The sequence below is a fragment of the Mus pahari genome, chromosome 1, assembly GCF_900095145.1.
Source record: "Mus pahari chromosome 1, PAHARI_EIJ_v1.1, whole genome shotgun sequence".
Lineage (NCBI taxonomy): Eukaryota > Metazoa > Chordata > Mammalia > Rodentia > Muridae > Mus > Mus pahari.
This window is the reverse complement of record NC_034590.1, coordinates 73,247,009-73,263,919: the sequence shown is the minus strand read 5'-3', so window position 1 is coordinate 73,263,919 and position 16,911 is coordinate 73,247,009. Positions and strand designations below refer to the sequence as shown.

General features: G+C 40.2%; 1 protein-coding gene across 4 annotated transcripts in view; it reads right to left on the bottom strand.

The window, feature by feature from the left end:
* Positions 1-16,911, bottom strand: part of Stim1 (stromal interaction molecule 1) — a 180,512-nt gene that overhangs the window by 19,841 nt on the left and 143,760 nt on the right. For all 4 annotated transcript variants that reach the window (XM_021199447.1, XM_029539084.1, XM_021199457.2 and 1 more), the window contains exons 4-6: positions 12,293-12,404; positions 9,403-9,518; positions 4,642-4,819 (exon numbers count right to left, since the gene is read on the bottom strand). In XM_021199447.1, the coding sequence (XP_021055106.1) occupies positions 4,642-4,819; positions 9,403-9,518; positions 12,293-12,404 (406 nt within the window). The remainder of the gene's footprint in view (positions 1-4,641; positions 4,820-9,402; positions 9,519-12,292; positions 12,405-16,911) is intronic.

Genomic DNA, 16,911 nt, shown 5'->3' with positions numbered 1-16,911 from the left:
GAGAAGGAGAAGGAGAAGGAGAAGGAGAAGGAGAAGGAGAAGGAGAAGGAGAAGGAGAAGGAGAAGGAGAAGGAGAAGGAGAAGGAGAAGGAGAAACAGAAACAACAATGGGAGCTGGAGAGATAGCTCAGCGGTTACAAGCACTGACTGCTCTTCCAAAGGTCCTGAGTTCAATTCCCAGCAACCACATGGTGGTTCACAACCATCCGTAATGGGATCTGATATCTGATACCCTTTTCTGGTGGGTCTGAAGACAGCTACAATGTACTCATATAAATAAAATAAATCCTAGAAAGGAAGGGAGGAAGGAAGGAAGGAAGGAAGGAAGGAAAGAAAAAAGAAAAAAGAAAGAAAGAAAGAAAGAAAGAAAGAAAGAAAGAAAGAAAGAAAGAAAGAAAGAAAGAAAGAAAGAAAGAAAGAAAGAAAGGGAGAAAAACAGTGGGTTACCAGCAGTTCTGCAATACAAGTAATTTTCTACCTATTGTGCCCTTGGAGAAGGAGTTGCTTTTCCTTAGAATGGACACCAGATGGCAATACATGCATAGCTAAAAAAACATCAGAGGTGCCATTTCCCCCCATCTCCAGTCTTGCTGATGTCTACTGTCCCATGACACAACTGCAAGAAACTGTACCACGAGAGATTCAATGCTTCACTGAAATGCTATTGCCTCCAAAACAGCCTCTCCTGAAAAGGCCAGTATTACCACACCTTTCTATTACCTAGTAAAGACAGATCAATGTATAATATTATGTGGAGAAATGAGCAAATAAATGTACAATTAAGCAGCCCAACTGAAATCTCATGACTGTGGCTCGAACACTTGTGTGACTAGGGACATTTCACCTGCTTCTTCATAGTAAGAAGGAAACAAAATTCTTGCCTAACTCAAAGAATTGTTTTGAAACCAGTGAAACCTAGTTGTAATGTATATATAGTGTACTCACACCAAAACTTGCTGTGCATTTCTATAGATATGAGGAACAAAGTGGCATGTGGCCTCTATACTCTGTCAGAGAAGGGCATGTGTATGTGCACAAGTCTGGCGGGGGGTCTGTCTCTTGCTTGGCACTACAGGGTCATTAAGCTCAGGAGGATTAGGAGAGCAGGGAGGGCTGGAAGCTTAAGTTTTATCCCCAAACTTGGAATGCCTCTTGCTTAGATTCTTTTGTCTTTGGAATGAAAACAGTGCATGTTTTTCAGACAAATGAAGTATGGGAATTGTTTAGACAGCAGCAGTTAGCCCCTAGTTGGCAAAGGGCACAAAGCAAGGGCCCAGCAAAGTAACCATGAATCAGCTTAGAAATCAAACTCCTCTTGCTCTCTAAAAGCTAAGCTCATAGAAATGAATCTGGTAAAGCTGCTGCTGTTGCTGCTGGAGAGTGTCAAAACTCAGAGCTCAGGGGGTTGGAGAAATGGCTCAGCAGTCAAGAGTATTTCTGCTCTACCAGAGGACTAGGATCTGTTTCATACACCCATAGGGTGGCTCACAAGTGGCTGTAACTCTAGTTCCAGGGGATCTGATGCCCGCCTCTGGTATCTGTTACCAGACACACATGTAGTACACATACAGACATGCAGGCAAAAGACTCATACACATTAAAAAAATCTTTGGAAAAAGTTATTGTTCACTGCTGACATGTGACCTTCCTAGACTTCATTTCCTCAACTCTAAGACAGGAATAATAGTATCTATCAATTTCAGGTTGGGCAGTGGTGGCGCACGCCTTTAATCCCAGCTCTTGGGAGGCAGAGGCATGTGGGATTTCTGAGTTCGAGGCCAGCCTGGTCTATAGAGTGAGTTCCAGGAAAGCCAAGGTTACATAGAAAAACCCTATCTCAAAAAAGAAAATATTTTTTTTCGATACCCAGCTCATGGGCCAGGTGTATGTATCCCTTTAGTCTAAACACTTGAGAGACGGAAGCAGGAAGATCTCTGAGTTCCAGGCGTCCTGGTCTACGAGTGAGATCCAGGCCAGCCAGGGATTATTTAAATACTACTACTGCCACTGCTACTACTGCTACTGCTACTACTACTAATAATAATAATAATAATTGTAAAAACAATAAATTAATGTAAATAAGAGACTTCAAACCAAAAAGAAACCTTGATCATAAAAAAAGCTTTTCCTCACTCATCCGAAGAAAATACTGTCTGCTTCTTAAAAGTAGCCCTTTAAATATCTCTGACATGTTAGTGAACTCCTGTAATTCCAACACTTAGGAAGCTGAGACAGGATCACCATGAATTCCAGGCCAGACTGGGCTACACAGAGAGTCCCTGCTCCCACTCCCTTTGACCCCAGTCCCCCCCCCCACACACACACAGAAAAAAACTAAAGAAACTAGGTTGGTGGTGCAAACTTATAATTCAGCTCTTAAAAATCTAAGGCAAGAGGATTACTATGAGTTCAAAGCCAGCCTAGACCTGGACTACATGGTGAGATCATGTCTCAAAACACACATATGTATCACACACACTCTCACACACACTCACACATGGGTAGGGAAAAACCAGCTCCTTTCAGTAGATGGTTTGAGACTGGGTCTTATACCCTAGGGGTGACTTGGAATTTCCTGTGTAGCTTAGATTGATTTTGAACTGATTCACCTTCACCTCTCAAATGCTAGGATTATAGGCAATCTTATATTCTCAGACATCAATTTCAGGCTTTATTTCTATTTGATTTCTGCAGCCTTCCCAAATGTTACTAGGCTGTCAATCATTTCCTTAAAAAAAAAAATGATCCTGAAGTAAGTCTCTCCCCTTGATAAAACCAAACCAACTCCAAAACTTGCACTGACCTCTTAGTGACTTTTACATCCACTGAACAGATCTGTGTGCCTCAAGGTCCCACCCATATATTCAACCTTAATGGCCTGTCCTTCCCTGCCCATCTTTCTGGAGCATCTGATTACAGTGTCATACTCACTTAGCTCTGGGATCTGTCTAACTCCTTTGCATGCTTATGCTATAAGGTGGAGAGGAGCCTGCATTAGGAGTATCTGCACTGTCTACATTCATGACTTTTGTTCCCCTAGGAATAGAGAATCCCTTGTAGTTGCCAACAGAGAGCAGAATTCTAGATTCTAGAGTACAGGAATGCTTCCCGACTAGAATCTCTATTCAAAACTCTATCTTCTGACAGTTTCAAAAGAATCATAGACTATCAAAGTGATAGCATGTTCTCTAATCAAGTCCTTTAGGGTGTGTGTGTGTGTGTGTGTGTGTGTGTGTGTGTGTGTGTGTGTGGCCATGGAGGACAGAAGATGTCAGATCCTCTAGAACTGATTTAAAGATGGTTGTGAGCCACCATGTGGGTGCTGGGAATCATAATCCTCTAGGAAAAGCAACCAATAGTGATGCTCTTAACTTCTAAGCCACCTGTTTAGCCCCATCCTTCAGAGTATTAATGACAAAAGGTTCTAAAAAGGAATACTGCAGAAGTCAATAAAGTACTTAGAGTATATAAGAAAGAATGAAGGGAATAATATGAGAATTTTTTAATGAGGTTACTCTATTTCTTTTTTGTTTTTGTTTTTTTTTGTTTGTTTGTTTGCTTGTTTTCGAGACAGGGTTTCTCTGTATAGCCCTGGCTGTCCTGGAACTCACTCTGTAGACCAGGCTGGCCTGGAACTCAGAAATTCTCCTGCCTCTGCCTCCCAAGTGCTCGGATTAAAGGTGTGCGCCACCCGGCGAGGTTAATCTATTTCTTTACTTCTTTATGAGACAGGGTCTTAAGAGCAGGCTGACTTCAAACTTGCTTTATAGTGAATGATGATGATGAACTTCTAATCCCCCTGCCTCCAAGCTCAGTTTTGTTTTGTTTTTTTAAAGGTTTTACATTTAGTGTGTGTATGTATGCTTATGCACACACACACTGGAGCCACAGCATACATGTAGAGATTAAAGAACAACTTCCAGGAATCAGTCCTCTTCTTCTAACACGTGGGTTCTGGTATTAAACTTAGCATGTGAGTTTGGCTGCACCGTTACCGGCTAAAGCACCTTCTAGGCAGACCTCTAAGTCCAGTTTTATGTGGAGCTTGGCACAGGTTAGGCATATACTCTGTCAACTGATATCAACAGTATTTTCAGCCCTTTTTGTTTTCTTTTTGAAACAGTCTTATGTAGCCCAGTCTCAAACATATTAGTAGTCTAGGATAACCTTGTACTCTTGATCCTTCTGCCTCCACCTCCAAAATGCTAGGATCATAGACATGTGGCACCATGATGGCTAGCTAGATTTATTAGGTTTCTTTGGGAGCCATGGGAAACAGTTAGCTGTATCCATTTGCATGAGAAAATAAGCGATGGAGATGTAGGAGACTGAGTAGAATGATCATAACTTGCCCCCTGCCAGGGAAGCTCTACACTTCTAGCAGCTATGCATTTCTCCCTTTCAGGCTTAGAGAGAAAAAGGTGGGGCTTTAGTTTGGTTGGTTGGTTTTAAATAAAATAGAATGAAAGTTCCTCTCAAGAGGAGTATCTACCCAGGGCAACTGAATTGGATGGCAGGAAGCTAGGAACTCAGAATAGTTCGAAAAGGATGGTATAGCTTTTACAACCATGTCAACAGGGTGCCCAAGGAGACTTCCAGAGCTGGCAGTACCAGGTCTGTGGTAAAGAAGCAAGGTCTTACCTTTCCTGAAGGTCATGCAGACTCTGCTCAGCCCGGTGTAACCCTTCCAGATCCTTCATCATTTTCTTCATATGCTCCTTAGAGTAACGGTTCTGGATATAGGCAAACCAGCAGCCACCCACACCAATAACGATAGACACCACCAGCATGAAGTCCTTCAGGTGATTATGGCGAGTCACTGCCGGACAGGGAGGGCACAGTGAATCAGGGCACTCAGGGCACACTTAGCTTGCAATTCACTGCATCTTCTCCTCAGTGATTCCTCTTGTAAAAGGCAGACCTTTCAACTTAGAAGGAATTGTTTCTCTTAAGCATACATGCACATACTAACATAATAAAGTCTGTGCCTATCTCTCTACCAGCCAAGTCCTACTTTGGATTGGATAATAGGCCTGAGAACAATTCTGAAGGCTTATTTCTCATCCTTCCCTAAGATATGGTAAAGAGAATAGTGCCAACTCAGTGCATTCCCAAGTGCTAAAAGTAAAGATATATGTCACCATGTCCAGCTATTCTTTATTCTCTTGATATGTCCTTTGATATACAAAAGTTTTAAATTTTGAAAAAATATAATTTATATTTTCTTCCATTTGCTTCTTATGTTTTTGTTTTTGTTTTGTTTTGTTTTTAAAGAGGGAGACTGGGGAGATGGCTCAGCAGTTAAGAGCACCGGCTGCTTTTGCAGAGGGCGGTGCTTCAGTTCCCAGCAGTCATTGAACAGCACACGAGCACCTGGAACTCCAGTTCCAGGAGATCCAATGCCCTCTCCCGGCCTCTGTGGGTACCTAGGATTATGCAGTGCAAATATACACACTCAGGCTCACAAACAGGCATACAAAATAACTTTTTCAAAGCAGTATCTTGAGGCAAAATTCATATAATACAAATTAACTGTTTTTAAACAAACAACTCAGGGGCATACAGTACATCCCAAATATGTCAATACCAACTCTACTAGTTCCAAAGCAATTCTATCGCTCCAAAGTAAAACTTACTGCCCATGAATAAAGAGGAGGGGACTGGGTGTGGTGGCATACATTTTTAATCCCAACACTCAGGAGGAAGGGGCTGGTGGACCTCTGTGTATTTGAGGCCAGCCTAATAAACATAGTAATCGCTAGAACAGCCAAGGATACATAGTGAAATCCAGATACTTTGTAGGAGATGGAAATGGGGAAAGAAGAAAGCTGGGGATGTGTGTAGCTCAGCAGAAGACCATTTGCCTATCATATGAAAAAGACTTGGGCTCAGTTCCCAGTGACAAATAATAATAATGAGGATAGTAGTAATATAATTAATAATATACTTTATCAATGTATAATAATCAATATATAACTAATAATATTAATAATATATCATCATCATCATCATTATCATCATTTCTCAGCTAGATACCCTACACAAGAATGATTTCAAGGTTGGCATAGGAAACTTAGTGAGACTTTGTCTCGAAATAAAATTATGAAATGAATAGCTTAGTAAGGTGCCTATCTAGCATGTGTAGGGCCCTAGTTTGAACCCTAGTGCTGAGAATGAAAGAAAAAGTCTATAATCCCCCTGGGAAGCTGAAACAGGAGAGCGCTGTCAAGAATCCAAGACCAAGCTGGGCATGGTGGCGCACGCCTTTAATCCCAGCACTTAGGAGGCAGAGGCAGGCAGATTTCTGAGTTCAGGGCCAGCCTGGTCTACAGAGTGAGTTCTGGGACAGCCAGGGCTACACAGAGAAATCCTGTCTTGAAAAAACCAAAACCAAACAAACAAAAAGAATCCAAGACCAAGACTGAGTTCTAGAATAAGACCTTGTGTGGGAGGGGGTGGAGGGGTTGGAGTCCTTGACTTATGTCTGTAATCCTAGCACTTAGGAGACTGGGACAGGAATATTATCACAAGCTCAAGGCAAGTCTAGATTTCAGAGTAAGACCCTGCATCAAAAAGAATCTTTTCCCCACGCAATAAACATTTTCTCCTCATTCCCTCCTCTTTCCAGTTCCTGCCCACCAGCAACATGTATTTTGATTCTAGAATGTGTCTATTGATTTACCTATTCTGGATGCTTCATATAAATGGAAACACAGAATATGACCTTCTATGCTAGCTTCTGTAATTTAGCATAATGGGTTTTTTAGGTATCTATACTACAGTGTGTATCAGAACTCCTATTTTATGGCTGAAAACACTCCACTGCATGTATGTAATACAATTTGTTTATTCACTTATCTGTTCATGAATGTTCAGGATATTTCTTCATTTAGTCTTAGACATATGCTATTATGAACATATGTATAAATGTGCTCATTTGAGTACCTGTTTTAATTCTTGTGGATATATACTTATATATGTAATTGCTGGGTTGTGGTAACTCTTATGTTTAAGTTTTGTAGGATCACCAGACTTTTTCACAGTAACTGTACCATTTTACATTATTATTGACAAAGCTGGAGAGTTGCAACTTTTCATATCTTATTTTTCATTATTTAGAAACTATTATTAGGAGCTGGAAAGATGGTTCAGCAGTTGAAGTACTTTCTATACACTCAAGAGGACCAGAATTTGGATCACAACACCCACATAACAAGCTAGGTATCCTACAAATGCCAGTAAGCTCTGAAAGACCCAAGACCCTTTTCTGTCATCTGCATGTGCACACCAGTAAACGTGTATAAACACATACACACAAGAGAAATAACTAAAATAAGCTAACAAACAATTTAAAAGTCTAAAAAGAAACAAAAAGTCCAAACTTTTTTTTTTTTTTAAGACAGGGTCTTATGTGTAGCCTAGCTGGCCTGGAACCTGTAAGTAGACCACAATGGCCTAAACTCAAAGATCTGCCTGTCTCTGCCTCCTGAGTGCTGGGATTAAAGGTGTGTCCTGCCACGCCTAGCTGAAACTACTATTATGGTTGTTGTTATAGCTATTCTAATCTAGATGGCATGAGATATTCTTAGCTATGATACTTCTGCTTATCTCAGGAGTAGTTTTCTAACCTCTGACCACCTCTACTCTAGATCACAGTCAGCATATAAATTATATTTCTAGAAAAAACTCTTCAAGTCCTTGTTAGAGTGCCAGTTTAACCTCTTCCATTAAGGCTTCTCCTGCTCTCATCATCTGGACCTAGCAGATGGAGCCTGGACTCTGGTCGTTATGTTACATGATTCTTCCAGCTAGAGTACTTGATTTAGTCTGTAGTTTCTTCCTTTCCCTTTTATAAAGCAGAGTTGGGGGTTGATAAAGATATTTTAACATAGACATAAGCATAACTGTTAAGAAAGAGGCTTTCAGGAAAGAAAAAAGTAAAACACACCCAAGAACAGGTTTATGGGTTTCTTTAAAAAGAGTTAAGGCAAATAAGACATGCCCAAGAATAGGTACAGGTCCTCAAAGGAGATCTGCCTTCAGTTTCTTTCTGCACACACCCCCAACCTCACATACATAGCATTTTACTATGCAGCCCAGGTGGGCAACTACTCAAAATTCTCCTGACTCAGCTTCCCTTACAAGATTGGAAATGTATACCACCATGCACTGTTAGAAATTGTGGTCTCTTTTGTTCTTTCTTGGCTCCATTAAAATAAGAAAAGGATGGCAAAGCTAACCATTTTCACCAATCAAAACTCCAGAGGCTAAACTATTTAATAAGTGTCCATTGCTACATTAAAAGCACATTTAGTCTTTTTTCATTCACCCATGGACAGTTTTCAGCAATCATTCCCTTTCCTCTGTACAAACACAGTGATGGCAGGGAACTGCTAAGAAACATTCGACCTATATGTATTACCCACTTGTTTTAGCCTTCCTTTTTATTTTTGTTTTTTTGTTTTTGTTTTTCGAGACAGGGTTTCTCTGTGTAGCTTTGGCTTTCCTGGAACTCACTTTGTAGACCAGGCTGGCCTCAAACTCAGAAATCCACCTGCCTCTGCCTCCCAAGTGCTGGGATTAAAGGCATGCGCCACCACGCCTAGCATCTTAGCCTTCCTAATCTAAGTTATTTCTTCCATCCACAATGTCTTCTCTTGGAAAATTCATGGGATAATGTTAGACCCCCCTCTGAAAGACAGAGATGATGTGCCACCTGTCCCAAATGGTGTTTTCTCTGTACCTAGACTGGAACATAGACTAGTACTCTGCAAGAGTAGAGAACAGTGTTTTTTTTTTTTTTTGTTTTTTGTTTTTTGTTTTTTTTAAGATTTATTTATTTATTATATGTAAGTACACTGTAGCTGTCTTCAGACACTCCAGAAGAGGGCGTCAGATCTTGTTACAGATGGTTATGAGCCATCATGTGGTTGCTGGGATTTGAACTCCGGATCTTCGGAAGAGCAGTCGGGTGCTCTTACCCACTGCGCCATCTCAAGAGCCCCCAAGAACAGTGGTTTTAGTTTGGCTGTGCAGAAGTTGAACCCAGGGCCTCATGAGGGCTAGGTAAGCATTTTATCACTTGAGCTACATCCCTCACCTGGAATGCTCATGTTATCCCTCTAGGACAGAATATGATTGATTCATCTAGGTCTTTCTATAGGATCCAGCACAGCAATACCAAAACCCGGATCTTTCCTTAAAATATTTAATGAATGAGTAGATTAAATATTTAAATATGGCTAGACTAAAATAAGGCTATATATATCTATCTATCTTAATGCCAGTGGATAGTAAAGTTGCTGTCTTGTAGGAGAGCCAGTGAGACCCAGGATTCAGCCTAGACATTCCCAACGGTTTTGGGTTCCACAGCACAGCAGTAGACCTCTACATAAGACTCACAGAGAGGAGGCCCAAACAGCACTGTGTCCAGGGCCTTCAGCTGCAGCTTCTGCCTGTGGCTCCGGTCTGTCATTTTCAGTACAGTCCCTGTCATGGTGGTGTTGGTTACAGCGAGCCTGTTAAGAGAAAGAATAGGGGTCAGGTTCTAGACATCAAAACGTTCTTTGGAATGATTATTTATCTCTCCCAGGAACACATTCAGTTTTTGTGACTGCTCTCCTCTGTACCCTAGAACACAGTCTAAACAAGTAAGTTTATTTTGTTTATTTTATTTTATGTTTATGAGTGTTTTGCCTGTGTGTATGTCTCTACACTAGATCTAGGTAGCACCCACAGAGGCCAGAAGAAGGCACTGGATATTCTGGAACTGGAGTTCCAGATAGCTGGGCTCCCATACAGGTGCTGGGAATTGAACCCAGGTCCTCTGGAAGAGCAGCAACTCTTCTTAGCTGCTGAGCCATCTTTCTACCACCAAGTTGTCTCCTAACAGGGAGTATTTACCAAGAATTTGATCACCCTCTCTCCCCATATCTACAATCTCCTAAGTACTCTACCCTCTAAGGATTAACAATCTGTGGAAATTCCCATACCTAATTACAATTTTTATACTTCTTATTTATTTCTTCTTCTTGTTGTATGTATGTATGTACCTATGTATGTATGTATGTATGCATGTATATATGTGTGTACATATATATAATATGGTATGAGTGAAGGCATGCATGTGCCACAGGTTACATGTGGAGGTCTGGGAACAACTTTCAGGAGTTTATTCTCTCCTTCCACATTGTTGAAGGAAAGTTTCTCTTATTTCTCCCAGGAGACATAATTCCAGGCTAATTAGCTCATGGGCTTCCAAGAAATTCTGTCTCCACCTCCCATTTCACTGTGAAGTGCTGGGATTACAGATATGCACCAACATACCTAGCTTTTGTTTTAAAGTTCGTGGGCTCAAACATAGTTTACTTGCTGAGAATCTCACCAGTGATTTCTCTTGTACTTCTGCTTCTAGGAATTCTTCTATATATTCGTCCCCACCTCTCTTCATGAAATAATGTTTTCTCTTGTCAAGTCCAGGTCAGACACTATGCTCAATAACCCACTTGTTCTTGGGCCTTCTAAACAGCCCTGATTCTAACCCATTGCTACTACATATAAGCTTGCTTATAAACCACTGAGTTAGTTCTATTAATAACTATGATAGTAAGTGCAATGCAGTTTACTCCTAATAAGATTAATGTAGTTTTTATGACCTTTAACCACACTGATAATAAGACTTTGACTTATTAAAAACTAAAATGACTGAAGAAAAATTGGATTTCCTCATTTTTCTGTTAAAACACAGCCGGTATAAAAAAGATGAATACAAGATACAAAAAGATGGAAACCATGTGCCTGAGTCCTCTAAGGGCATAGTTAACACTTACTACCCTGTTCCATTGGTTATCTTTTCTACTACATAGCTTTATTCCCTCAGTTAGAAGAAAAGCTTCTGACATCACAGTGAGTGTTTTCTACTTCTGTATGAGCATGAAGGAATGGCAGCTATTCCTCCTCTGAACTTGGAAGGCAATCAAGGGCACCTAACGAGAGAGGTAATGAGGCACTGTGAGCAACTGGGCAGGAGATCTGGCTTCCAGTCCTAAGCATTCTCACTTTTCTAATCATAAGCTGCTTGGCTCCTCCCCAGCGACCTCAATTCTTCTTTATGTGAATTTTTCATTTTATTTTTTGTCACAAGGTCTCTGTGTATCCCTGGCTGTCTTGGAAGTCACTAGGTAAACCAGGCTGCGCTCCAACTAACAAAGATCCACTGTCTTCTGCCTCTTGGAGTATTTGGATTAATGACATTCACAACCACACCTGGGCTTCTGTGTAATTTACGTAAAGTGGGGTGCTTTCTGAAAGCCTGGGAATTCTTAAACTATTTAGGTCACTTCTGCAAAATGGATTTTGTATTATCACCATTCGTCCTATGAGCTAATTCTCAGTGACACCAGTGATAGTATTTACTAACACTATCTAATAGTGTTCTGCTATTTCACTTGTGTATTGGCTTGTTTCCGGGCAACTTGACACAAGCTGGAGTCATCAGAGAAGGAGCCTCCGTTGAGGAAAAGCCTCCATGAGATCTAGTTATAAGGCATTTTCTCAATTAGTGATCAATTTGGAATGGTCAAGCCCACTATAGGTGGTGCCGTCCCTGGGCTAGTCGTCTTAGGTTCTATAAAGAAGCAAGCTGAGCAAGCCAAGGGAAGCAAGCCAGTAAGCAGCACCCCTCCATGGCCTCTACTCCTGTCTCCATCCCAGCTTCAGTTCCTGTCCTGGCTTCCTTTGGTGATAACAATAACGTGGAAGTGTAAGCTGAATAAATCCTTTCTTTCCCAATTTGCTTTTTTGGTCATGGTGTTTCGCTACAGCAACAGAGTCCCTAAGACAACTCTCACTGATCACTGAGTCCTCACAATAGACTTAATAAATCAGTTTTCTTTATTTACTTGTAGTGTATGGGGCAGGGAGGTCATGTTCTCTAGTGCATGTGTATAGATCCGTTTATGGGAGTGAGTTTTCCCTTTCCGTCATGTGGATTCCAGGGATTGAACTCCAAGTCATAAGCTTAGCAAGTACTTCACCCACTGAGCATGCCTGGCATATACTCAGCAGTCAACAAATGGAAGCTATTGATATGATAAAAATTATTACATAAGAAAACAAAACAAAGTGGCCTTCATGCTTTAGAGCAAACACACAATAGGTATGAGAAGAGCAGCTGGTTACAGACTCTGCTGAGGATGAAGCCTTACTGAACTGTCCAGAGCAACCTGAAGGCAGACCCACTCCCAGACTGTTCCCTACACCCTCAAGAGAAAAATCCCGCTCAGTTTCTAACCTTGGCATGGCGTGGCCAGTAAGCTGCAGCTTGCGGAAGGTCTCCTCATACTGTGGCAGCTCCACATAGATAATCAGCCACTGTATCACCTCGTCCACGGTCCAGTTGTACACTGTAGAAAGACAAAGGAAAATATTACTCCAGAAATTTCTTTGATGTAGTTGCCCTTCCCCCCTGCCCCTGTATTCCTCGACTCTGAAAGACAACAGTGTTGAAGTAATTTATGATACTCTCAAGCAGTGTACCTTAACTTACACTTGCTGTTGCAGCCACACTGACCATGCACTTGTCATGTTTGTGTTCTTAACATTCCCGTGTCCATAACATCGTAACTCTGAAAGGAGTAGACTAACAATGATTGGTTTCAGCCAGAACTGACCAGGACAGAGTAAAAAGCAATAATTTGAGAATAAAGAGATATTTTATGTCTTAGACTGACTAATACATTCTATATCTTGAATGTGGTGATTATACAAAATCCATCAACTTTATATTTAAAATAAATATGTTATGGAACATAGTGCCTCATGATTATAATCCCAGCTTACAGGAAGCTGAGGCAAAAGGATGGCATTTCAAGCCAGTCTGGGCTAGAGAGTGAGACCTGTCGAGAATATATAGATAGACCCTACCTCATAAATAAAATAAAATAAAATAATTTATCTGCATTTTCTTTATGTCTCAATATATTTTATTTTAACATAGTTTTAAACTTGAGCATGGTGAACACACCTATAATCCTAGCATTGGGGATACTGAAAAAGAAAGATCATGAATTCAAGGACAACTTAGCTACATAGTGAGATTGAAGCCACATCTATCTCAAAACAAAACAAACAAACAAAAAAAAACAAAAAACACAAAATAATGTATGTATTTTTAAACAAGGACTGACATGTCCCAGGTTGTCCTGGTACTCAAAATGTGGCTAAGGATGACTGTGAACTTCTGATCCTCTTCCCTCACCTCTCGAATGCTAAAATTACTGGTAGAAGCAATCACACTCAGTTTATTTGGTGTTAGGGATCAAACTCAGTAATCTAGGTAAGAACACGGTTACATCTCAGGCCAAGATAATGTCTGTTTGTTTGTTTAAATTATTGTAAAATGTTATCAGTACTGAGAACCACCCATCCAATTTAACCAAACTTTCATCATGGCCCACATAATGCCAAGCTTTCTAGAAGTTGGTTTCCAGTACAAAAACTTAATAGCATCATTGAAACATGGATTAAAGAAATGGATGAAGGACTGGAGAGATGGCTCAGCAGTTAAGAGCACTTGTTCTTACAGAGGACCACGGTTCAACCCTTCCATATAGGAAAATAAAACAAAGGATAGTAGGAGTTTATCTAAAATAATTCATTGACAGAAGCCACCTAAGAAAAGCTCTGGCAAGCAGGTGAGTTTCCTGGAGATGGTCCACCGCTATGCATGACTATGGTGGGTGCACTCAGGAGAGGCACAGCCCCAGAGATTTCTTCCCGGGGTTGCTTCTTACTGTTGATATGCCCTTCTTGCCATTATTACATAGTCCAATGATTCCTGGGTGCCAGCCCACCCTATTGGGAAAATTCCCTGTGGGTCAAAATGATGATGAGCTTTCATGAATTAATGCTATTTAGATAAATTAGTGACTCTATAGAATTCCTGATTTGATTCAAATAATTTTAGGAAGAAAATTTAAAGAGATGGTTTTAGTTGTTTTGCCAGAAAGATAATAAAGTTAGAATCAAGAAGAGAACATGTACCCTCCCCATAGAATAGTAAGGAAAGGCTGCATAATATGGAATACAATGAGCTTTCATAAATTACACTAAGAAGAGATATAGATTTGTGATCAAGGAAAAACATTCATTCTAGGTCAGGTCCAAGGATGAGACCACAGGTGTGAGCCATGATAAAGCAAGGCCATGTGAAACTGTTGCTTTGGACTTATGAGTTTATAGAATGAAACACTGCTTTGAACTTAACTATCAACATCCTTTTGTAACTTCCCTTTTGTGTAACATTTTATCTATGAGGTAATTTTATAAAGAACTTTTGTCTAAGAAGGTATAAAAAGGTTATAGAGAAGAAATAAAGTGTGGCTTTTTAGGGCTCCACTTCATCCACCAAATGTATATATGAATATATGTCTGTCTATATGTATGTATACACATATGGGTATTGATATATACATGTGTAGGTAATGTGTATATATATAAATGTGCATGTGCACTTGTGAAATTGATGAAATAGGTGGTTGGGCTAGACCAGTGTGTGTGTGTGTGTGTGTGTGTGTGTGTGTGTGTCACATTTGCAAATCCAGTAGCCAAAGCAGTTTAACAAATTCACCACTACACGATGGGTACTTTACAGTTATTCTCTTATTTGAAGCTTCTATGCAGAATTGCAGTATCTAAGAGGCATCCAGCAGCCACCAATGGCTATTTAAATCAAAATCTCTTAAAATTAGGTTAATAAATCCAGTTCATCAGTGGCACTACTCAACCTTGAAATAGACAATAACTACAAGTGATCAGTGGCTACCATGCTAGACATCACAAATTATACAACATTTCCAGTACTGTAGAAAGTTCTATTCTACAAAACTGGTCAAGATAGCTTACTATATATAAATTTCAAATTCTGTATCTTTATATTTCTTTTGAATAGGTAAAAGTAACAACAGGGGTGTGGAGATGGCTTTCAGGAAAACCACTTACCACACAAACATGAGGACTTAAGGTTGGATCTCCAGCACCCACATACATGACAGGTGGGCATGGTGGCCCACCTATAATCCTAGCACCTTGGAAGGCAGAGACAATTAAAGCTCTCTAGCCATCCTAGCTGAATCAGTGAGCTCTGAATTCAAGAGGAAGACCTTAACTGAACACATAAAGTGGAGAGCAATCAAGGAGAGCACCCAGTGTCAGTATCTGACCTCCACACACATGTGAATACATGGGCATACATGCCTACATACCTGTATGTGATAGCTAGTTCTGTGTCAGCCTTACAGAAGATAAAGTCATTTGGGAAGAAGGAACATCAACTGAGAAAATAACCCCATGGCAATGATCTGTGGGGCATTTACTTGTTTGGTGATTGATGTGGGAAGGACCACATTGTGTGCTGTGCTACCCCTGAACTGGTGATGCTATAAGAAAGCAGACTGGGCATGCCATAAGGAGCATGCCAGTTTGTAGTGTTCCCATGACTTCTGCTTCAGTTCCTGCTTCCCTCCAGTTTCCTGTCTTGAATTGCTACCTTGACTTCTCTTTATGATGAACTACAAATGTCAGCTCAAATGGACCCTTCATAACCAAGTGCTTTTAGTTATGATGCTTTATCACAACTAAGACAATATGTGTGCCCATACACATGCAAAAACACAAATACACATGACCAGCATACATACACATATATATGCAAAAACAGAAGCAAAAATAATATTGGCTCATCTAGCTATAAAAACAGGCTCTCAATTTCAGTGACAAATTTGAGTTTATCTTTATAATTAATAAAAAATAGTTATAATAGAAGACAACTGTCTGGGATTTTAGAAGATAGTGTCATGTATATCTTGGGGGAAGGTGTGAAGAGCTGGGTCAGGGATTAAGAGCACTTGCTGTTCTTCCAGAGGACCTGAATTCAGTTCCCAGCACCCAAATCAGATGGCTAATACCTACCTGAGGACTCCATGGTAAAAGAAAAGATTCAACTTTCAAAAGTTGTCATCTGACCTGCACATGCACACTGTAGCACACACGTGCCCATACTCACAACATATAGACATACAGCTATAATAATGAAATAATTTTAAATATATATTAAATTTAGTATTTTAACAACTACTGTTTTTATATAAACTACAGCTTTTACAATGTAAAATTATTTTGTATATGGGATTTTTGCCTACATATATGTTTGTGCTTTGTGTGGGCAGTTCCCTTGGTGTCCTGAGGAGGGAATTAGATCTCCCTTTGTATCCAGAGTTACAAAAGGTTGTGAGCCACCATGTGTGGGTTTTAGGAATTGAACCCCAGTCCTCTTGAAGAGCTATTAGTGTTCTTAACTGCTGACATATCTCTCCAACCCCACAAAATGTAATGTGTGTGTGTGTGTGTGTGTGTGTGTATGAGATACAAATCTTGGCTGGCCTGCAATAGAACAGGCTAAACAAATTCATAAATCACAGGGATCTGCCAACCTTTGCTTCCTAACTGCTGGAATTAAAGGTATGGGCCACCATGCCTGGCAGCAATTCAAATTTAAGGTAAATGTTGTCCAGTGGAAGACATAAACTACCAAGAATTGACCCCAGAGAGATTGCTATAGCATTGCATGACCACCTATATGATCTCATAACATTATAATGATCATGGTTCATTTTACCACCAATAATCCACTTCCCTTTTCCTTAATAATACTCTGAGTTTGTATTGGGAGAGCCACCTATCCTTTGCTCTCACATAATATGCTTCAGACCACGCTAAATCCACCTCTAGGAGTAGAACACTTAAGTCAAGATGAACCAACTAGTACATTTCACACTCCTGGACACAGATTATTTCTGAAATAAGATATAAAGAAACAAAGCTCTAGGATTTTTGTTTATTGGCAAGGGGACT